The 21,374-nt window shown below is 43.6% G+C and overlaps 7 protein-coding genes across 18 annotated transcripts; 3 read left to right on the top strand and 4 right to left on the bottom strand.

The window, feature by feature from the left end:
• The first annotated feature begins 363 nt into the window (after positions 1 to 363).
• Positions 364 to 4,397, top strand: LOC105562611. 2 transcript variants are annotated; one of them, XM_012013598.1, is made up of 9 exons: positions 364 to 576; positions 1,056 to 1,298; positions 1,419 to 1,576; positions 1,661 to 1,808; positions 1,916 to 2,342; positions 2,405 to 2,559; positions 2,649 to 2,888; positions 2,959 to 3,191; positions 3,275 to 4,397. In XM_012013598.1, the coding sequence occupies exons 1-9, from the start codon at positions 525 to 527 to the stop codon at positions 3,446 to 3,448; spliced, it is 1,830 nt and encodes a 609-aa protein (XP_011868988.1). In that variant the 5' UTR covers positions 364 to 524; the 3' UTR covers positions 3,449 to 4,397. The 2 variants fall into 2 exon arrangements, with proteins under 2 accessions (XP_011868988.1, XP_011868987.1); XM_012013597.1 differs by having other exon boundaries at positions 1,050 to 1,298.
• On the bottom strand, positions 4,393 to 5,866 carry LOC105562612 (protein FAM32A-like). The gene is made up of 3 exons (XM_012013599.1): positions 5,767 to 5,866; positions 5,295 to 5,418; positions 4,393 to 4,843 (listed from the first exon to the last, which is right to left on the bottom strand). The coding sequence occupies exons 1-3, from the start codon at positions 5,853 to 5,855 to the stop codon at positions 4,721 to 4,723; spliced, it is 336 nt and encodes a 111-aa protein (XP_011868989.1). The 5' UTR covers positions 5,856 to 5,866; the 3' UTR covers positions 4,393 to 4,720.
• A 694-nt stretch (positions 5,867 to 6,560) lies between these two features.
• Positions 6,561 to 10,410, bottom strand: LOC105562609 (aldose 1-epimerase). 8 transcript variants are annotated; one of them, XM_012013592.1, is made up of 7 exons: positions 10,303 to 10,409; positions 10,168 to 10,219; positions 9,827 to 10,072; positions 9,078 to 9,127; positions 7,954 to 8,150; positions 7,461 to 7,828; positions 6,561 to 7,233 (listed from the first exon to the last, which is right to left on the bottom strand). In XM_012013592.1, the coding sequence occupies exons 4-7, from the start codon at positions 9,119 to 9,121 to the stop codon at positions 6,736 to 6,738; spliced, it is 1,107 nt and encodes a 368-aa protein (XP_011868982.1). In that variant the 5' UTR covers positions 9,122 to 9,127; positions 9,827 to 10,072; positions 10,168 to 10,219; positions 10,303 to 10,409; the 3' UTR covers positions 6,561 to 6,735. The 8 variants fall into 8 exon arrangements, with proteins under 8 accessions (XP_011868982.1, XP_011868979.1, XP_011868978.1 ...); XM_012013589.1 differs by having other exon boundaries at positions 9,078 to 9,133; positions 10,168 to 10,410; XM_012013588.1 differs by having other exon boundaries at positions 10,168 to 10,410.
• Positions 10,411 to 10,644: 234 nt separating this feature from the next.
• On the bottom strand, positions 10,645 to 12,530 carry LOC105562608. 2 transcript variants are annotated; one of them, XM_012013587.1, is made up of 2 exons: positions 11,853 to 12,530; positions 10,645 to 11,772 (listed from the first exon to the last, which is right to left on the bottom strand). In XM_012013587.1, exons 1-2 carry the CDS (start codon positions 12,075 to 12,077, stop codon positions 11,218 to 11,220), a joined length of 780 nt encoding a protein of 259 aa, XP_011868977.1. In that variant the 5' UTR covers positions 12,078 to 12,530; the 3' UTR covers positions 10,645 to 11,217. The 2 variants fall into 2 exon arrangements, with proteins under 2 accessions (XP_011868977.1, XP_011868976.1); XM_012013586.1 differs by having other exon boundaries at positions 10,645 to 11,778; positions 11,853 to 12,529.
• Positions 12,531 to 12,650: 120 nt separating this feature from the next.
• LOC105562606 (ATP-binding cassette sub-family F member 3) lies at positions 12,651 to 16,472 on the top strand. The gene is made up of 9 exons (XM_012013583.1): positions 12,651 to 12,877; positions 12,952 to 13,057; positions 13,154 to 13,343; positions 13,431 to 13,774; positions 13,846 to 14,344; positions 14,423 to 14,646; positions 14,718 to 15,073; positions 15,148 to 15,368; positions 15,487 to 16,472. Exons 1-9 carry the CDS (start codon positions 12,805 to 12,807, stop codon positions 15,631 to 15,633), a joined length of 2,160 nt encoding a protein of 719 aa, XP_011868973.1. The 5' UTR covers positions 12,651 to 12,804; the 3' UTR covers positions 15,634 to 16,472.
• Positions 16,157 to 19,501, bottom strand: LOC105562607 (WAS/WASL-interacting protein family member 1-like). Of its 2 annotated transcripts, none has more exons than XM_012013585.1 (5): positions 19,422 to 19,501; positions 18,688 to 18,854; positions 18,262 to 18,614; positions 17,503 to 18,184; positions 16,157 to 17,005 (listed from the first exon to the last, which is right to left on the bottom strand). In XM_012013585.1, exons 2-5 carry the CDS (start codon positions 18,839 to 18,841, stop codon positions 16,881 to 16,883), a joined length of 1,314 nt encoding a protein of 437 aa, XP_011868975.1. In that variant the 5' UTR covers positions 18,842 to 18,854; positions 19,422 to 19,501; the 3' UTR covers positions 16,157 to 16,880. The 2 variants fall into 2 exon arrangements, with proteins under 2 accessions (XP_011868975.1, XP_011868974.1); XM_012013584.1 differs by lacking the exon at positions 19,422 to 19,501 and adding an exon at positions 19,018 to 19,325.
• Positions 19,502 to 19,535: 34 nt separating this feature from the next.
• LOC105562605 (nucleoporin NUP53) lies at positions 19,536 to 21,217 on the top strand. Of its 2 annotated transcripts, none has more exons than XM_012013581.1 (3): positions 19,536 to 19,600; positions 19,958 to 20,093; positions 20,151 to 21,217. In XM_012013581.1, exons 2-3 carry the CDS (start codon positions 19,983 to 19,985, stop codon positions 21,015 to 21,017), a joined length of 978 nt encoding a protein of 325 aa, XP_011868971.1. In that variant the 5' UTR covers positions 19,536 to 19,600; positions 19,958 to 19,982; the 3' UTR covers positions 21,018 to 21,217. The 2 variants fall into 2 exon arrangements, with proteins under 2 accessions (XP_011868971.1, XP_011868970.1); XM_012013580.1 differs by lacking the exon at positions 19,536 to 19,600 and adding an exon at positions 19,631 to 19,817.
• Positions 21,218 to 21,374: the final 157 nt, after the last annotated feature.

Below are 21,374 nucleotides of genomic sequence, written 5' to 3'. Positions count from 1 at the left end.
AAATTCCGAGAATTTCAGACTTCAAATCGCGAAAATCGAGAATCCCGAAAACTGCAAAAGTATCAGGAGAACATGATCAGCAAAGAGGTGGCACTATCTGAATTTCCAAGAATTTCAAACTTGAAATCGAGAATCGCGAAAACTGGAAAAGTATCAGGAGAACATGGTAAGCGAAGAGATGGCACTATCTGAATTCCTAATCACTTTTTCAATATTCAGCTCATGCGGGCACAACTGTTGAGTGAGCGCTCAATGATTTCTTAATATGATTGGCTGGATCTAAAAGTATTAACGAACCATACTGAGCGCTCACGCAACAGTTGTGTCTGCTGAACGCGGCCGTTGATGAGAACACGCTTTAAGGGCTGCGTCATAACCGTTCTTGCCCTCTTGGCAGTTCGAAACTACGCTTAATAGTGTTGGGCGTGTGTGGTATAGATTTGCCTCAAATTTATCGTGTATCATCACTGCCACAATAGTTGTATTTTTTATATTATTTGCGTCCTTCCAAGTGCTATAGCACGATGGAACGCTGGTTAACCATATTCCCTTTCGTAACATGCCTCATATGGCATGGTAAGTTCCTTCAATTTCTGCAAAGTGGAGTCGAACGTTGTGCTGTACATACAAGTACAAAAGAGCTAATAAAATAAAATGATACTTTTCCGTTTAATAAAGTTGCAAAATTTCATATCCACATCTCGGCGTATTATATTTACATAATCTGATTTTGAAAGCATACATTTATAGATGAAGATATTGAAAGGAATCTGAATAAGTTTGAGCGATATCACGTACGACTTTTGCTCAATACATTTGAAATTTAGCCCTATATACCGTACGAAGCTCTTTAGCATTTTAACCATTTCATCTTTCCGTTCTCTTGCTCTGTAGTGCTACATAGCTCATAGAGAGATGCAACGTTACAGGGCATTTTTACAGAATATATTTCTTACAGAAGAGCTGTGTATTTAATTACGATGAAATGTTATTTAACATTATCGGAATATAATTGCATGAATTGATGCCAACGAGATATTATCTGGCAGTTGCAGGTCAGAGTGGTTGCCAAATTCCATCGGTTATTAGGAATACTTGGTTCTCGTGGGAAAACGGTAGAAGTACCTTGACCGAAATAAATGCCATCAGTATGACTGGACGTGGTACATGCGTAAACATGTTAGAGGAATATCATGTGAATTACACATTTGTATTTCGAGATTCTACTGATTACAACAGCTGTTATCATTGTGTGAAACTGCTTGTCAGGACGGTAAACGTCTTGGAAAAGCTCGAAGGCAAGTGACAAGTTGGTCTGTGTTTGTTAATGTCCATAATGAAAAAATTGGCCATGCAGTATCAACGCAAAAGATATGTAAGCCACTATTACGTCTAGCAATTGTAGTATTTTGTTGCAGTGACTTGTGTAAACTTGGCCAATGGGGTAGAGCCCACTGTGGGTAACGCCTGTAAAGGTTTAAATGCAAACCAGCACTTGATAACATTATTCGCTGAAAATTATGTACCTGTGAATTGCAGATCTTCCCTGGAAGGAGTTTGGCATTTTACTTATCAAGTAAGAGACAAGAGAAACTCTCGCATAGTTGTACTTAATCTACATAAATTATATGCTGAAAACGTATCGTTACTATTCTTACAGAATCGCTTTAGATTTCGAGGGGAATGCAATCATCCGGATGCACAAATAAAATCTTGTCAGACTGCGGGAACGCAGTTTCTCATAACCAATCAAAAATTTAACATTACTTACAAAAAATGTCCCGGAATGGAGCAAACCTTCGACGGATGTAATGAGACTCTTTTGTTTCTCTAGATGAAATATGTAACTTGTGAAATATCTCTGTAATAAGTGTTGATGTTATGACGAAAGATACAGATAGTACCTTGTTTCCAGTGGTAGAATACAGCTGCTTGGGCGATTGGTTCGTCGATAAGAATCACTTCTTTGCGGTAGCAAATACGAAGGAGTCACGTAAGGATGAGAAGTACAGGTGCTTCTTAAAGAATCGCGACGACGACTTGTACATCGGTGTTTCGATCACCGCGGAATGTAATACTCTTAATACTGTGGAACAGAGCCCCGAACGTTTACGTATCACGCCGGTTAAAACCGAGGTAGTCGAGCCTGGTTGCCGATTGCCCGGGGACATGTCCGGTAATTGGATAAACACCGCTAACATTGACGCGGACATCTTCATTAACGAGACGCACATCATCGAGACCTGGTATCCGGATGAGGGACGATATCGGCGAACGGTTTACGTTTGTCGCGAACAAAGAGATTCGAGGGTCATGATGGCGCGACTGACCGTTGATGGGTGGTACGTTTGCATAATTAAACCAACCGCTTTGTGTTTGTGCGTTAATTGAAATGCATTTGCAGCCAAAAGGATTACGTTTGTTTCGATTTCGTGCGACGACATCACAATATTATCCGATACAGACGTGGAGTGGCTGTGATAAAAGACAATTTCCATACAGTGTGTTCTTGGGTCCAGTTTTCCAACAGGGAGGCGTGGAAATATGATCTGTTTTTAGGTAATGACACCTTATAAAAAGCTTGATTTTCGACGACGGTATGTCGGTTGCGTTGCCTTACATTACTGATTACGTGTTAATTTTATCAGCGAAAAACCCCGTTCCGGTACGCTGCCCGATAGCCGGTAAATATATGTTCCACCAGAAAGGTGACGTCCTGTTTGAGACTAGGATTCTGGGCGGCGTCACTAAGTCTCCACGACCAAACATTTATTGCAAACAGAATATTTCCGATCTTTCGGTCTGCACTACCGATCAGAAGGAGATCGCCATCGACGAAACGTATTGCTTATCTGTGGATCATTTGGGGAAACCGGTTGACATCTACAGTGAGTCCCACTTACATTTTGTGTATCACGTTTATACAGTTCTATTGACGATGGTGGACTATTTTTACAGGCGATCCTGATTACGTAATGAAATGTATTGGATTTTGGAAGGAAAATTTAAAGTCTTACCTAATAACGTACGACGAATTGGATCCTTTCAGCAAGTATCGTTGCTGGGTATATCAGAGGGCCGATTTGAATAGAGTGCTCCTGTCTCAGGCCATCGGTCCATTTTGCGAACTCAAACAAGACGTGACGAGTCAAAATTACACGGAGGGCGCAGCAGTTGCGTTAGAGTTACAGGTGAGGAGAGGAATGTTCTTTCGCGTATGGCGTATAAATTAAGCAATTCTAAATCAAACTACACTCACCGGTATGTTTGACAGGAATACGAGCGAGAACGCGATCGATGTCCAATGTACTTTGACGACGGGAGCGATCCTTGGAGTCAAACGGAGAACTTTGTCAAAGTTTTCCATTTTGGTAACGGTGGCAATGTAAACAGCCACTTTTCGTTCATGGTCGCAATACCAGTGGTAGCAATACTTACTTTATTTTAAAGGCGCGTAAATGATCCTTTGCACAAAAGTCAAACCGTCCATTAATTCTCTCGCGATGTTGCGATAAAGATTCGAGATAAGAAATATGTTTAGTGCTCGTGAGCCATTCTCGCAACGGCTTGCATCGTGCTAGCATCGTACACATACGTACGTTCCCGTCCATGTAGTAACTGTGTGATTACGTGCCTTCAACTTTATTTACACTTGAGGCTTCTTTTCTGTTGCTGCACTGGTCAACTAGTGCAATAAGTTAGAGTATATTCTTTCTCATTCTAGCTTACTGCGCTAGTTCACGAGTGCAGCAATAGAAAATAAGCCTTTAATTTTTCGTAAGTAGACAGTGCATAATGTTATACCTGTTCTACACCTAGGGATGATCCTACTTGTGGCTCATCCGAGTGGAAAAGTTTACACGGGCATTTTAGTACGACTATCATGTTAGATATGATTTTTATATGATTTTTAACCCTCTTCTTATGTAGAAATGGCACCCGAGTCCATACAGTCTCAATACGACGATCTTTGTCCATTTATCTATTCACTCGAATGAGTCACAAGTAGGCATCCCTAGGTGTAGAACGGGCATAAGGTATCTCGATATACCGAAGGTCCGTCCACGAATTACGAAAAATTTCTTACATAAAATGAATGCATTTTACTTGACGCACTTGTCATTACGTATGCACGTGAATCTCAACATTTACGGTACAGTTTTAATTCTAGACAAAATTTTTGTAACTATTTTGTTATGTTTATTTCCATTTTAAATATCTACCGTCTGACATACAAAAGTATATTTTCAAATTAAGTATACAAAAAATTCAGATATATTTATGTAAATGTTTTAATCATGTATAACAAGAACGAGGTAGAATGCACTCAAAAATTCTACTAATGTACGACATTAAAGATATTTTATTATGTATAAATAAATTTTTACAACATTTTAGATTAATAATTTTTATATTTATGATACAACATTTACAGAGTATAATAGAGAATTAATCTAACCTTAAGTAATTACATCAAAGTTATATGGATGCAGGTATTATCTCGTCTTTTAAAACTTGAAACATTTAGACTAATCTTTTTTATTCTTTATTAAAAAAAAGAACAGAAGAATGTACAAAGAAACAATATAAAAAATCACTTGAGAGTAAGGATGAAAATAATGCCATGACTACATATAAAGTGTTCGTACTCTTAGACTAAACTAACAATAAGACTATTTATATTTGAAATATATACATATATAAGTAAATTTGTCGCAGTTTATTTCGTCCAGCTGACTTTAGGGATGTCAAAGTGTTCCGTCAAGCTGTCCAGGTGTCGATTAAACTCCTCTACCCGTTGTTTATGCGTCTTGGAAGCTTTTTGCTTGATTCTTTCGGTTTGCTGCAAATTAGTGAGACGTTAAGAATTTCTGTAGCTTAGGCCAACGGCACACGATACTATTTTCCTACTGGATTGTTTACGAGATCCAGTAAGGATGCAGAGTTTTCAAACGGGTGACTTGGGGCTAAATTTTGATTGGTTCTCGTAAGCAATCCAGTAGGAAAAATAGTATCGTGTATTGCTGGTTAAAGTTGTTAATGTTATTATAGGTACGTACGAAATGTACGTTTAAAGGCTGGTCTACAATACATGAGTAAGCTTGGCGCAAGGAGTAAGAGAGAACCATAACCTTAAGCATTTGGTGTAAGGATGCTTCCACCAAAATGGCGAGTAAACGTGGGAGCTAAAGTAGGAGTAAGAGATAAAATTGATTTATTTCCTTATTCCTACTTCTGCTAGTTACTCCAGGCTTAATCCATGTATCGTAGACAGATACTGTGTATACGCTTACCATTTTGTCTCGCATTTGTTGAAAAGTCAATTCCGCCTTTGTCGGCTTTACTTCCATCTTCTCCTCTTCGGGGATCCTCGATACTTCCACCAGCTTCTTTTTCTTTCCATGTTTGTCCTTTTTCCTGCAGAAACAATTTGTTGTCATCGCACAATAGGGTTACGTTTCGCTTAATTACCGAAAATGAAAGACAGGGATAATGTTGTGTTGCAATCGTTTAAAGGGTTTAAAGGGAAAATATCTGATGAAAGATGCTGGAGTAGTTTTCGAAATCGGAGTGTCGAGCACGTGCGATAAGTAAACGGAGCGGAATAAATATCTAAGCGATGTGCATTCGAAGCAACATTAATTGTATTACGTCGCGAGGGCGAGCGAAATTTCTACAAGTTTACGATAGCGATCGGCGCAGTTATTTAACGAAAGTAACGAATCTAACCTCACTCGAGCAGAAATATCTGAAATGGATACTTACTTTTTGCTCGCTGTTTTCTCGTTCTTCAATTTCAGGGCGCCCCTCACAACATCTGCGTACGGATCGTCTTCAACGTTCGTCGCAGTCATTGTCGAAGGCAAATTAATTGTAATTAATCGTAACGAGCGAAACTGTACTCCGATCGTTTCGAGCTGGAAAGCGGAAGGCGGCAAGCTTGTGCTTGCAGTGTTGCACAGCGTCACAATGTCGCCAACCTACACGTTTCAAATACCTCTATGTGAAGTTAGCCGGGCACGCGGGCAACTGTTTAAAAAATGCTCACGTGATTTTAACTAAATTGCGCTACATAACCCAAAAGTGAGGTTAAAAGTGTCTTGTTCAGGAATCAATAAAAAATCCTTCATTAAAAAAAAACAGAAATTGTAAGTACATTTACAGTTGAAAATTTGAAGATTTCTTCTTTGAACATGTATGTGATTGACGTTAAAACTGTCGAAAAGAATGAGAGTGACTTTGCTTCTATTTCAGTTTCCTGCTTATAAAGCATGTGGCCCTTAATAGTGAGATCCATGGGCAGGTTTGGGAAATATATTATGTTTCCTGTCGTGGGTGTTATTGGATTCATTGGATATAATGTAGAGGGATGGATATCGGACCGTTACACACCGCCAACTAAGTCTATCACGCAGCAACGACAGGAGAGGCTACTGGAAAATATAGATTCTTCAGCTACTAAGAAACACAACCCTTTAGAAGTGAATCTTTCGCCATCGTTATCTAGCTAGGTGTACAATCTACGGCTAATTCCAATATGGAGAATAATAATTGCAACGTTTACAAAGTCTGAATAAATTGTTAGCAGATATTGTAAGGTTTGATAATATAGTTACAGACGTTTGTCAGTTTCTTTTTGTACAATCATAATTGCCAAAGCTCAACGATACAAGATTTTCTTATTATTGAATATTTGCCTCATCTTTTCAAAAAGTATGTAGCAGAAGGTGGAAATTAATTTTCCACTCCAAATTTGTACACTACAATGTGATTGTATATATCGCCTGGTCGTAATACGCTGTTGGGAAAGTTTCTATGGTTCACAGCGTCAGGATAATTTTGCGTTTCCAAGCAGAAAGCGGCATGTCTCGAGTACCGCGCTCCGTTTTTGCCCACAATACCGGATTCGGGTACAGAGTTGGTGGTGTAAAGTTGAACGCCCGGTTGATTCGAGTACACCTCCAAGCGACGTCCCGAGGCCGGATGCACTACTTTGCCGACGAAATTCCTTTTCCTGTGGTCGTGCGGCTCTGGCAAGCAAAAGTTGTAGTCGTAACCGCCGCCCGGTACTTTGTCGATGACATCGCCGAGGATTGTCGGTTTCCTGAGATCCATTATGCTGTTCTCAACCGACCTGATCTCGCCGGTAGGAATACTCCCGGAGTCCGTGACGGTCCAACGATCAGCGTTCAGTATGAACACGTGTTTATACAGTTCTGCCGCATTTGTAGCCTACAAAAAATTACATATAATTATTCACAATAGTTTGTCATTCTGGTCGATCTATTAGTCGTAAAATCTATCAGGTTTTCTATGTGAATTCCAACAAGCGCAACCGTAAATGCGTTTGTCTAACTTGTTTCTTCTTTCAATATTTGATGCAGAACACAGAGTACAGATTGCGTTAGATTAGAAGATACTCTTTCTATCTTTCTCGGCGAGTGGGACAATATACGTACGTGCCCAGCGAGATTGAAGTAACCGTGATTGGTCAAATTAATCGGCGTCGCCTTTACGGATTTGGCTTTCATCTCCATGCGCAATTCTCCATCGTCGCTGAGTTGAAAGCTGACTGTCGTCGTTACCGATCCCGGATAGCCCTCGTCACCGTCTGGACTGACCAAGGTCATCACCACGCGATCGCAATCAATTATTGCGTCCCACACTTTGAAGCTCCAACCGCGAGTACCACCGTGGAGGCTGTCCTCACCTATGTTCTTCGACACATTGTAACGTTGACCGTCCAAGACAAAAGTTGCTTTGCCGATGCGATTTGCGACTCGTCCGATGGTGGCACCAAAATACGGATTACTCGCTGATGTATAGCCTAAAATATGATGAATAAATATTTTATTTAGCTTTCTCTTTCTCAGTCGAAGCGATGGGACTTGAGAATAATACTCTTTTTTTTCTTTTTTTCCATATAAGCGAGTAATCTCGAGTTGGAACTACCTTCAATATTGTCAAAGCCAAGCACAACGTCCGCTATGTTCCCTTCCTTATCCGGCGTTCTAATGGCAGTCACTGTCGCCCCATACGTTATCACATCGACCTCTTGACTAGCTCTGTTTCTCAGCGTGAATTTTTGGATCTGCTGGCCGTTCACAGAACCCCATGTTGTAGCCGTAATCGTTGCAGCCATGCTCGTTCTGAATAAAGATTGGAATTAATAACAAGTTTCTATGAAACGCTCTCAATACAGATGTAAGGGATGCCTCTTTTTAAAACCAATAATCGCAATGATCTCGTTCGCCGATGTCTTCGATGCGCAGATGTAAAACGCAAAATGTATATTGCTAACCGGTACGAGGTAAGGCGAGCTAAAAAAACGCGTTGCTAAACGTCAAGAGTTCAAAATGGTTTTGAATCATATGAAATTATAGCGAGGCTGAGGCTCATAATACTCGAATGCTTATTGGTGAAGCGATAAAATACGTGTTGCTACGTAGGATTGTATATTGCTCGGATATTATCAGGAGACTTACAATTTCGTGCGATACAGCTCTTATCTAGAGAATGTGAACATATCGCGAACACAATATCGTGCGCATAAATTCATTATGTAACAAGCAGTGCGACAGTAATAATGAATATATCGCAGCCAAGTTATTCAGAGTTACAATGAGTCTTATTTAATTATAATTTATAGAGATTTTATCTTTAGGGTTTTTTTTACGTGAGGAAATATTGATAATTAATATTTCTCGGAACTTACTCAGGAAGGTGATTTGTAAAAAAATTTTACATCTGTCATTGCGATTTTGCTTTGTTAAATTAAAAACGCAGGGATATAATCGCGCTTGTAACACATTCTCAATTTATTGATAGTAAAATATCGATGAAATAATACGATATGATACATAATGATACAAGTAATTATCTTTAGAATTACAAGTATTAACATAGTATAATAATAGTAAGCAAGCCATCTTATAGCCGCGATATCGAAGTTGCAGTTGTGAAATTTTCAAAAATGTTCAATTTTATTGAACGAGGAAGAAAATGGTTGAATCACAATGGGGAATCTTTATAGCGCAGGAGACAGAGAAAAAAAGAGAGATAAACATGTTTCTTACCCGAGCCAGAAAGGAAGGGCCAATAGTACGAGAAGGCGCAACATTGTCAACTGAAACTTTTAGCAACTGTAGTTATAGGATACAAGATATGAAGATGGATATAAATGCAGCAAATAACGTGCTTAAACAAGGAACAAGGCGTGTTCTGCGACTCAACCCGTTCCGCAAGATGTTTTTTATTCGCGCCACCTGTATTAAAGAGACTATTCCCATCTTTGTTTTCGCAAGTGTGCCAAGTGTCGCACGATTGACCATGCACAACAGTTACATCGATACATGGAATGTACAAGGCCATATTCAATAGAAAGGATCTTGGAAGAGACATTAAGCTGTAACGTGCATACGCACGGTACGAATAGGAAGTAATGGAGTTGGTAAAAATTTACGTTACAAATTCACAAATTCTTAATTGTTGAAAATAACGAGTGACCTTAAAATAGTTGTTTCTATCTCCGTTCGTTCTAGTCTCACGTAGGAACAAGTTGAAAAAGAATAAAAATTAACTTTTATTCCATGTTTAGTGCAAAAATTATTTTCAAAGATTCATTTTGTAAGTTAATTTTATAAAAAAAGTAATATAAAAGTTGCGAATTTTAATATTACTATACTTGTGTAAGATTGATTAATAAATTTTTACATGAATATTATGACAAGCCATCTTTTGTATGAAGAAATGATTTTTATCACAGATATTGTATTTGTGCGACACAATAATGAAAATCCATGAATGCTAACATAAATATCATTACATAGGCTTCGGTTTGATATCGTCCTCGTTACGTCCTCGTAGTAGAAATTGCGAAATTGACGAGTGACATTTTTTCTCATTACCGAGACACACTCCTTTGCTCTTGGCGAGCGTGTCAATCCTGATTAGTAGCTGGAGTTTTTGACTCGATCGCCTTCACCAGAGCGGCCGTGATACGCATCTCTTCCTGTATACTTTTGAATTTGAGATTAATGTCGTGCGTAGCTCTCTGAATTTCTTGCAGATTCTGCAACAGATTGAAAATGTTTCTCTTGAGCAAGAGGCACGGATTCGCGCGTCAACGTACTCTCCACCACGTTGAAAAGTCTCGCTTAACCCGACCATCTTTATGCTCTTGTAAACTGCCGTTTCCTGCTCCTCCGTGAGCAGCTCGCTGTGGGATTGCATGGACGACGAGAAGGACGAATTAGCCATAGCTCGCTCTTATTAATTAATCGAAACAATGCGTAAACCTACAATATCCAGTCGGTCGTTTAACATCCGAGTTTGCAATCCATTCTTCTTTTTTATCAGGTAGTAAACCTGTTGACTTTCGCGTCGGATCAACGTCGCATTGCTGCCAATACGCGACGAGATAATAACCCCAGTACCCTGCGATTGGCTAAAGAAAGTTATTTGGCACACCCGGCAATTCGTTTACGTAGCCAATCGCGTCACGTTACATTCCATCGATAAAACCGCGCGTAATTTGAACCTAAATTTCCGAGGAGTGAAGCTTGTTTCTCGCAAACAAGATACTTCTCTTTCGTTTCTCCTCTGTTCGTCTTGCAATTACGTCGTGTTTAATAAAAAGATGCGTAGGCTTCATATATGTTATAATTAATATTATAGTACAGAGGGAGAAGCGAGTCACAAATTTGACAACTGCAAAGAAGAGGAAACGTACACGTTTCTAATTAAAACAAATTTTATACTATAATCAAAATAGCTGCTTATACTTTTCAAGTATATGTATGTGGTTTACAAGGCTAGTTTGATTTAACGTATATATATATTATATATATATATATAATTATATCTCCATACATACGTTTATCTGTATGGAGGCACAATTAACGCAATATTAATACTATATGGCTGGCTATTGAAAGGATAATCGCTACAACGAAAGGGAAAGTCGCTATAGTAACTTGGACGTTACTTAACATTACTTGATAAAATAAAGTTGAAGTTGTCTTGTAAGCGAGTCGTTAGATCGGAATGTATATATGTATGTGTATATAAATGTCTCAAGACATGATCGCTCGCAGAGTAATAACGTATTACAACTGTCGTATGACCGAAATCAAGTATAAAACGTAGTGGTGGTTTACAGAGGTTTACAGAGCAGAGGAATAAGGGAATTAGAGCGAGCGTAGACGAAGCGTTGGATCAACCGTAATCAACACTCAGAGCGCTTAGACCTTTCTTCTTGATCGCTTCCCCGACGGCGCGCTCGAGGAAGTCTTCCGGTTGATCGCACTCGTATACTTTATCTGCATCCAACGTATTGCATCTGCCCGTTTCCACATTGCTGTAGACCGCCCCGTAAGGGAAGTCTTCGAGTTCGTACATACATTTGGATGAAAAGGAACAATCGACACCTATGCATTTACAATAGTGAGGCTGAAGAGCGAGCTCGGCCGACTGGACTAAGCCGTGATTGCGGATCGCCATCGTTACCGCCGTGTCCTCCATGTCGTTTCCATGTCCTCTGTAGGACAAATGGAACCTGGAACCGACCGAGTCTTCCTCCAGAGGATCGGGCGGATGCATCATTCTATAGTAAGCCAACACTTCGTTAATGCTGTTATCCATAGATCCCTCCTCCTCTTGGAAAGCTTGCCACAACTTGAGTTTCTCCTCGATCTGTATTTGGTATATAATTTCGTCGTAATCGATATTTTCCACGTTGCTGGCCGGAGTCTCGGCATTAGCGCTCGTCTCCTGTTCCTAGGGCAATAATAATCTCTCTAATCATCAACGAGCGAGGAGCAATTAGCTAAGGAACGTAACGTGATATTTACCGCGGCGTCTGGACGAGCCTCGTTGGTCTTGGAGAGCTGGGTGCAGTGCCGCTTAGCCGAGAAGAAGCCGCACTCGTGCTCGTCCGCGTCCGATTCCTCGTCGTCGCTCGCCACTATCTCTACCGCGCTGCGCCAGAGCTTCTTCCTGGCGCGTTCCTTACTGCTGTTGCTGTTGCTGTTGGCGGCCGAGAAGGGCGGGAGGACACGTATCTCGTGCTCGTCCATGTCCGCGCGCCGCAATCCCTCGACATTCGACTCCGCCAGGGCGTCTCTTCCTAGCGGGGCGTTCGCGCCCCGTCGACTTGTCTCCTTCGTCCTCGCTCCTCGCCCCCCACCCCTCCCGTCGCTGCGTGGTCTCAGCGAAGGTGCATGGAGGCAGCTCGCCCGATTCCGTCGTCGGCAGTTATTTACAGCGAGATCAACCTAGCGGGCAGACTTTTTGCAGAAAACCTCGCGCAGAATCGTGCGTCGATGATGACGACGCACACGGCCCCGCACGGCTTCTACTACGCGGTTAACCTAAATCGGCGATTTGGAAGGTCGCGCGTCTAGTACGGAACGCCAGAGCCCGGACGACGCGAGGACGCGAGGACGCGACTCCGACAGCCGACTCCGCCGAGGGCTCGCAGTCGCGCATCGTCAGCAGGAGGCTCGCGTTTGACAGCTCCAAGATGGCGGCCGCCACCAGCCGCGGAGCCGCCACCAGCCACCACCGCGCGATCGTCGTCGCTTCGGTCGCCTTCGGTCGCTTGACACTCTGACAAGATGGCGGCGAACATGTGTTCGCGCAGCTCGGCTGGCTCGGCTGGCTCGGCAGAGTGCAGAGTGCAGAGTGTCTGTCAAGTGGTGAGCGGCAAGCGGGTACCTGCACGTCAGCGTGGCTCTCCCTGATCTCGGATCTTTCCCTCTTTTTTTTCTCTCGAGCTGATCCCCTAGAAGCGACCCAACTATCATGGCCAACTGTGGCGAGTACATCCGCAGCCAGTTCCCGACGATAGACGACGATCTCTATGAATACGTGCAAGGTAGGTGACAACGGTACGGGATACCGCGATCGTCGACCAACTCCGCTTTTGAGCGCGCACCCTTTCGCACGCAGGTATCCTCGACAGCTCCAAGGATGACTTCGAGGACGGCGACGAGGTGTACGAGGCGATCGGACAGGTGTTGCACGAGGTGGCGGACAAATCAGAAAACGAGGTTAGGTCTGTAAATGTCCTCTCACTCGTCTATTACAATTGTCGAATTAGCGGCGAAAGCAACATCTCATCGCCCATACTTAATTGGTTCTCTGTATGCAGGCAAATATGCGTGAGACTGTTGGAAATATTGAAAGGTAGTTCCAACGACGACGACGACATGGACAGGAGAAGAAACGGCGTTAACAAAGTATTAAATGCCCCGGTGCATCTAGGCTCGCTAGCCGCTACCTTGGAGGCGCAAGTCGAGCAGATTAAGAGTATATGGGTTACGACTAGGGACGACGCGATGGTGATGTATAGTTGTACTCGTTTAGTCTCAACCGCTTAGTTGCTTCCGATTTGCCTTACTCACGTAGATTTGTTAACGCGTCGACAGAAAGTAGATGCCAAGAAGCTGGAGAAGGCCGAGGCCAAGTTGCAACAGAAGCAGGAAAAACGAATTGTAAACGAGCTGGGATCGGCTTCCCGTATCAACACTGCCAATCACGCGGCTGAAAGCGCGGCCAGCGCCAGTCAAATGACCAGTAAGAAAGATAGTCGAATGGAGACGAAAGGTGGGGTGAACAAAACTCAGGATATCAGGATAGAGAACTTTGATGTCGCTTACGGCGATAGAGTATTATTGCACGGTGCTGACTTGACGCTTGCATTTGGCAGGCGATACGGTCTGATAGGTAGAAACGGACTCGGCAAAACTACCTTGCTTCGAATGATATCGAGGTAATATCCGGCTGGTTGTTTCAATCGTTGCAATTAACGTCAATCTCACAATTACCAAATCCCGATTTTAGCAAGCAGCTGAGAATACCGTCGCACGTGCGAGTGTTGCACGTGGAGCAGGAGGTAGCCGGCGACGACACGTCTGCGCTCGAATCCGTTCTGGAATGCGATCAAGAAAGGAGCGCGTTGCTCAGCCAGGAGGCGAAATTGCAAGCAGCGATAGAGAAGGACGGCTCCAAGACGGGGGATGTGTTGGGTGAGGAATTGGCCCGGGTATACGAGGCGATGCAGTTAGCCGAGGTCGACAAGGCACCCGCTAGAGCAAGCGCCATTCTGTCGGGACTCGGATTCTCCATTGAGAGGCAGTCCTGGTCAACCAAGGCCTTCTCCGGCGGCTGGCGGATGAGACTCGCTCTCGCGAGGGCACTCTTCTCCAAGCCGGACCTCTTGCTGCTCGACGAGCCGACCAATATGCTTGACATCAAAGCGATACTGTGGCTGGAAAAGTATCTGCAAACGTGGCCGAAAACCTTACTCGTAGTGTCGCATGACCGGAAATTTTTGGACACGGTCAGTTCACCTTACTATTTATCTAAATGTTGTAATAATCTTGTACTTGTCTATCTCTCATCGTCATCTCTCCGACAGGTGCCCACTGATATTCTGTACTTGCGCGGACAGAGAATAGAGGCGTATCGCGGCAATTACGAGCAATTTGTGAAAACGAAAGGCGAACGCGAGAGGAACCAGCAACGAGAGTACGAAGCGCAACAGGCTAAGAGAGCGCACGTGCAGGAATTTATCGACAGATTCCGATACAATGCGAATCGCGCGTCTAGTGTACAAAGCAAGATAAAAATGTTGGAGAAATTGTAAGTCTCGTCATTTCGTCCTATGGGCCGTCCGTCTACCATCGAAATTTACCTTTTCTCTTATTCGGCAGACCTGAATTGAAGCCAATGGAAAAGGAAAGCGAAGTGACGCTCAATTTCCCGGACGTTGAACCACTGAGTCCGCCGATATTGCAGCTCAATGAAGTATCGTATAGTTACAACGGAATCGACACGGTATTGAGCAATGTGAATCTTACTGCCAGTCTGCAATCGCGCATTTGTATCGTCGGGGAGAACGGCGCGGGTAAAACTACCCTCTTGAAAATTATCACAGGCGCGTTGAGCCCAACACGAGGGACGGTGCATGTACATCGAAATCTCAAGTTTGGGTACTTTAGTCAGCATCACGTTGATCAACTGGACATGCGTGTTTGTCCCGTCGAGTTGTTACAAACGCATTTTCCCGGTACGTGGTGTCACGGCATCGCGAGACTCGTGAAAAATAGCTGTTAATCATTACTCTCTGGTTTGCTCTGGCAGGTAAACCAATCGAAGAGTATAGGCGAATGCTCGGAAGTTTTGGCATAAGTGGCAATCTGGCTCTGCAAACCATAAACTCCCTTTCTGGCGGGCAAAAGTCCAGAGTAGCGTTCGCGTTAATGTGCGCCGCAACGCCCAATTTCCTAGTGCTCGATGAGCCTACGAATCATCTCGATATTGAATCGATCGAAGCATTGGGGAAAGCTCTCAACAACTGCCAAGTGAGTGTTTGTCACTATTTCTACGACGGGCGCTACAGGCCCAACTGGGAAATACTTCATTTCTCGTCTTGTGTGCCGTGCGTGTATGTGTAATTCAATCAATATTTTATGGTTGCAGGCTGGTGTAATATTGGTGTCGCACGATGAACGTTTAATCCAAATGGTTTGTACAGAATTGTGGGTTTGCGGAGAAGGATCAGTTCGCTGTATCGAAGAAGGTTTCGACGAGTATCGCAGGATCATTGAGAAGGAGCTTGAATTATGAAAAAGTTTAAATTTTGTCCAAATTTGTGATATCGTCATCTTACATTGTTCTGTACTAAGTAATTAGTAATGCATCATGATAAAACAAGTATCGCCTTTAATTTCGACAAAAGTTTTTTTTTCCAGGCATTTAATCGCCAAAGGTATTTTATTTATTTAAAAAAATACTTTTTCCGAAACAAATTTAGTGACTGTTAATAACGTATTATATACAATTTATTTATTAACTTGACACGTCTCTCTCGTTTTCCTCTTTAATAACTACAATGTGTAACTCCTGCCCTAAGAAAGAATTTGTTATCACGAATTGTATTTATCTTCCTTGAAAATTTCTTGTATATTGTACATTTAAACAAATTGTTCGACTGTGCAGGTCGATATGCAATAGAATAAAAATAGAATTTACAAAGATTTACACACATTTAATATTACTCTATTATAGAAGAAAGTAATAAAAGATATTGTTAGATAAAAGAATGTTCTATTTCATTTGAAAATATATTGACCGCTGTTACCATTCTGCATTGTATATAAAGATTTTTATTATACAATATTAATACAATTATTCTTAAGTCGACGAATTGCTGCTATGTATGTATGTATGTGGGTGTGTGTGTGTGCGTGCATGTGTGTGCAATCGTTTATTAGTATTGAAAAATAAGTTGCATCTTTATATATTTTGGCCTTTGTTAACGTCTAACGTATAATTATCAATGGTAAAAAAATGTATCGTAGAGTGTCCTGAAGTAATGATTTTTGCGTGATATTTATTGATTTTACAGAAGTAAATAAGAAAATGTAATACAATGATTAAGAAGATTAAATGAGTATGTTGTTTTTAAAAGGAAAATAAACGGGCCTTCCACATCAATCTCTTTTAAAGTTTTTGTTAGATAATAACAGGCCTAGAGTTTCTAACGATTCTTTTACATATACATGTATATGTATATATATAGACACGTACATGCGTGTACGTACGTACGTATGTATATACACATGTAAGTATAATCTATATTAAATATATTCTTTCTCCTAAGATAAACTGTACAGAAAATATTGTCTAAAACATTTTATTGTATAACTAGGTTCGCGAATTCGGAAAATCTCGCTCTCTTTCAAACTTTTATACTTGGCCGATTCACACCTTTTCACACTCACTTAGTTTAACATGTTATTTTATTGTGGCAGCATCGACAAGTTTTTAAACAATATCAATGCACGAGGCAATGATTTAAGTATGCACAGATTTCAATAAGCCAAAGAGGTCGCGTTGTGTTGCCACTGTTTACTCCCAGACGAAGTATTTAACGAATGCAGGGTGTTAGGAGTAGATGATGGTTGAAGAGGTGGAGCTGGTGCTTGTTGCTTTGCTGCTGTAATTTTTCAAACGATTCCATTACTTTCCGTTAATAACGGAACAACGTGCGGAGCTTATAAATTTCATTATGAATATTCATGGGTGCAATTGGCAGCATGCAGCTTAATTTATACATATACCCCTGGTTATAAAGAAATATGAGCGGTTTGAGTCTTAGTATCTTCTGTGTTTTGTACTTTTGCCGGAAGGCACTGAAGGTAGTGAAGCAGCGTCGACAAAAGTTAGTAGTTGGGAAAAAACCTTGAAAAATAATGTGAAAAAGAAATAGAAATAAGAAAGATAGATCATGTAATAAAGTTTTAATTACAACATGCACGTACTCGGGATAAGATTAAAGAATACGCAATGGAGGTGTGCGGATAATGTAGGAAGCGGTGTGCTTACTCTTGTAACGCAATAAAGAAGAGAATATTAAACTCTTAATCATTAGTTGGAAGCGCCGAGTGCTCTATAACGGCAGGTGAAAGAATATGCTTGGCCGGGTGCTCTTACCGTTTCTGCTACTATAAACCTTGGAGAAGCCCCTGAAGGGTTCCGGCGATGGGAAAGTCGACGCGGTGTGAAACATCTCGGCGAATCGTATCTCGAGGTCGACGGAGGTTTGGCCACCACCGTTGCGCACCGACAGACTCCTGGTAGGAGGCGTCGGCGGCGGCGGCGGCGGCGGTGCCAGTCTCTGATGCGTGGGTGCGGGCCGATGTGGAAGCGGCGGCGGTGGTGGCGGTATACACGGGGCAGTGACCGTGACCCTTGACGGCGGCGGCGGCGCCGCCCTCATGGCGGTCACGGGCATCGTGTGCGACCGCGAGGCCGGCGGTGACGGTGGTCTCGTCATAGGCACGATCGTCCGCGAGACGGGCGGTGACGGTGGTCTCGTCACGGGTGGCCTGAGAATTCGATTCGCGGGTCTCGTAGGCTGCGGCGTGGCAGCCTCGTTCAGGCAATCCTGCGACTGGTGCAAGGTGGACGGCACCAGGACCGGCGGCGATCGCGGTAGTCGCATGCTCTGCGCCCTTGCCACGCTCGCGCTACTCGTCAGATTCAGCTTCTTAGGCGGCGGCGACGGCTTCTGCAGAGTGGCAGACGACGCTGCTTTAGGCACGATGGGTGATTTCGCCAATCCTCTGGGCGTAACCTCCGGATTGCTCGTCGTCGAATCGCTGCTACTTTGCCCCTGCGCAACATTTAACAGCTTCACAAACGTACGTACGCACGAGGGACGGTCGCGAGTTAAGCAGCCCGTTTTTTTACCTGACTGAATATCTGCGGTTTTTGCGCGGCTGGTGGCGGAACTGGAGGCGGGCCCCGCTTTATGCTGTGCGACGATCCGGGTGACGAGTGAAGAAAACTAGAATTATGTACACTTTGTCCCTCCTTCTCGGTCATGTTGCCTCTCAGCCCCGTAGGTTTTAATTTTGGCATACCACCGGCGAACAAACCGCCTAGCGACATGGGCCCACCGTTGCTAGAATTGGTGTTGCTGCCGCTGCTGCTGCTGTTGTTGCTACCGCTGCTGCTGCTGCTGCTGCTCATTGCACTCCAACTATTAGTTCTACTACCGCTATTGCTTAACGAAGAGCTCGTCGAGTCGCCTTTTACTCTCCCTGCAAAACAAATGATGCTTCTACACATTATTGCTATTCCACACAGACGTGGAGTTTCAGTCTGATAATTTACCGGCGACAGCAGGCGTGCTCTTATCCACGGTAACAGTCTTTTTCAGAGTTTTGCCCGCCCTTATGGACTGCAGCAACAGGCCCCTGTTATCGCCCACTGGCGGGCCAGCGGAAGCACCGGCCTGCGGAGGCGGTGGCGGAGGTGGCACAGACATTCTTGCTATCCTCCTGCAAAGAAGGACAAAAATGTAATTTCAGATGGATGGATGGATAGAGAGAGAGGGGGAGGGGAGAGAGAGAGAGAGAGAGAGAAATCTGTGAAACATCGCGATACGGCAGATATACATGTATGGGATCTATCTCTAATTCGTCAAATACGGCCATTATTTACGATTTGCGATTTCGGTTCGTTCCACCGAGATGTGTCATTCGCTGGGTGGGAGGGTCCCCCGCCAGGGAGGGAGGAGGGATCGCCCGTTTCCGTTTTCGGAGCACAGGTAGACGAGAGATCCAGGGGACAACGGAGCCTCCCCCCCCGAGGGGTCGCGGTGACCGGTGCCTACGGGAGCCTCCTCCCGCCGATGAGTCCCACGGGTTAGGTTCTCACGCCGAGTCCCGCGAGTTTGCGCGTGCGGAAGACCGAGAGATCCTCTTGGCGCGGGCACACCTCGGCTGTCGGCAGCAGCAGCAGCAGCAGCAGCGGCCGCCGCCGCCACCGCCGCTTTTTATCTCTACGCGATGTTAGGAGCGCGCGCGCGCGCGCAATCCGCGAACGGACGGGATGCGAGCGATTACCGGATTAAACGGCGGTCGTTGATGCGTTCACGTCCGGAGGAAGGACCCGCGGTCGATGGTACTCATGATTAAAAAAGGGGGCCTGGCCCTGGCTGGCTGGATCCGCGCCTACACGATCCGCGGCCCGCGGCTGTGCGATACGGCGACGTAGATCATGGCGTCATCAGGGATCCATCGAGGTTGGGGCCGTTTCACCGCTCCGCGCGCCGCCGCCGCGCACCCGTCCTTTCCTTCCGTCATTTCCAGCTGGCCTCCAGAGCCATCTTTGCGCTTTCGGTCGATGCCTTTTATTTTTTAATATTATTATTTATCTTGGCGCTCATACACACATATATATATATATATAAAACAAGGTGCTCTTTGAGAGCGACATTTTTCCCCGCAGGGAGGACCACCGTAAGTCATTTAAATATGGTACAATAACCGAAACGTTTCGCAAGTTAATTTGAAATATTGTAAAAGTAACCTACAAACTTGTACGTTTTGGAGCCCTCTCTTTATTCCGTGTGATAGATTGTTTCTGAATATTATTGCAGTTTTATGGAATAAACCCTGGACGAGATGGAGCCTATGACTCTGGGATCGCCGATGCACAGCCCTATTCAAGGTTCTGCCAGTCCAGGAGGTTCCTCCCCATATTTGCCGAGTTTTCTCTTGGGCGACACTAACACTGTGAGAAGATAATATATTTCGTTGTTGCGTTCTGCTTACTAATGTGGAAAATTTCAGCCAGGAAAGATGAACGTGACGAGTCCTCAAGAAAATCCACGTCACTTGAACATCTCCAACGCCAATCTGATGTCGTCGGTCTCCTATGGATCCCCAGATTACCGATCGAATCGTCAGAAGGCAATATTTGGCAACACTACTACCACTCCTAGCACGCCACAAATGAGCACGAAGAATCATGCCGGGGGGCCGCCAACGCGCGGACTGTTTGATACTCTGGAGGTGATGCACGCCTCGTCGCCAGCCATGTCAGTTGCAAATCCAGCCGCTGCAACTACGCCCATGAATCATTCCAAACTCGTGACGAATACGTTGGCCAGTCCGCTGATGTTTGCCGACAGTTCGATAAACTTGAGCACGAGCGAGTCCCAAAGTCTGTTGCAATGGGTGACCGTCTTCGGCTTCTTGCCGATTGATATCAATGCAGTTCTGTCTTACATCTCCAGTAGAGTTCGTATAGTGGACAAACATCCGGCCCCGCAACCCCAAAGCAATTGGATACACCTCAAGTGCGCGTCGGAACAGGAGGCGCAAAAGGCTCTTATGTGCAACGGCAGTATCGTTTCGGGCACAATTATGATTGGCGTCATACCGTGTACGGACGAGGGTGTCGTTCTGGGCTGCGATAAGGAAAATCGTGCCAAGTTGAATGGGAGCGTGAGGTCGCTTTCAATGGGTAGAATCGGTCAATCCCCAAGGGTGGAGTCGTTCAACGCGTCGCCTACCGCGAGACGACGGAAACTCAGATCTTTAGCAGTGGGTTACAATCAACATTTTAACCCGCAAGTCGTGCAAGTGCCGGAGAATGTGCCACAAAAGTCGGCCAGTTTTGTTTCAAAAGCGATGGAATATATGTTTGGTTGGTAGTTGTTTTTTTTTTCCTCTTTTTAATAATAATTATACTTAACATTGTGAAATATGTTGATGAAGAATTGTAGAAAGGAAATTGCCAAGGACAATATATGAATCTTTTGGAAAGATATTTGAATTTGAAGCCTAAACGAAATTGCTATCTATTATCTTAAAAATAAACTTTTCCATATTACGATTATGGGCGCCTCTGTAAAGGTTGTTACTTTTTTAAGATTATCACATGTTATATTTGGATGTATGTTTACAATTATAAAGAGAAGAGATAGCCAGGGTCTCGGTGTAAATCTTTTGCGCGTGACGTATACATGTATTCCTAGCAAACAATATTGTATGTACGTTAATCTGAAAATA

This window comes from Vollenhovia emeryi, unplaced genomic scaffold (genome assembly GCF_000949405.1).
Source record: "Vollenhovia emeryi isolate VEMERY1.0 unplaced genomic scaffold, V.emery_V1.0 DF939185.1, whole genome shotgun sequence".
Lineage (NCBI taxonomy): Eukaryota > Metazoa > Arthropoda > Insecta > Hymenoptera > Formicidae > Vollenhovia > Vollenhovia emeryi.
Note: the sequence above shows the minus strand (reverse complement) of the source record. Positions and strands in the feature narration are given on the sequence as shown.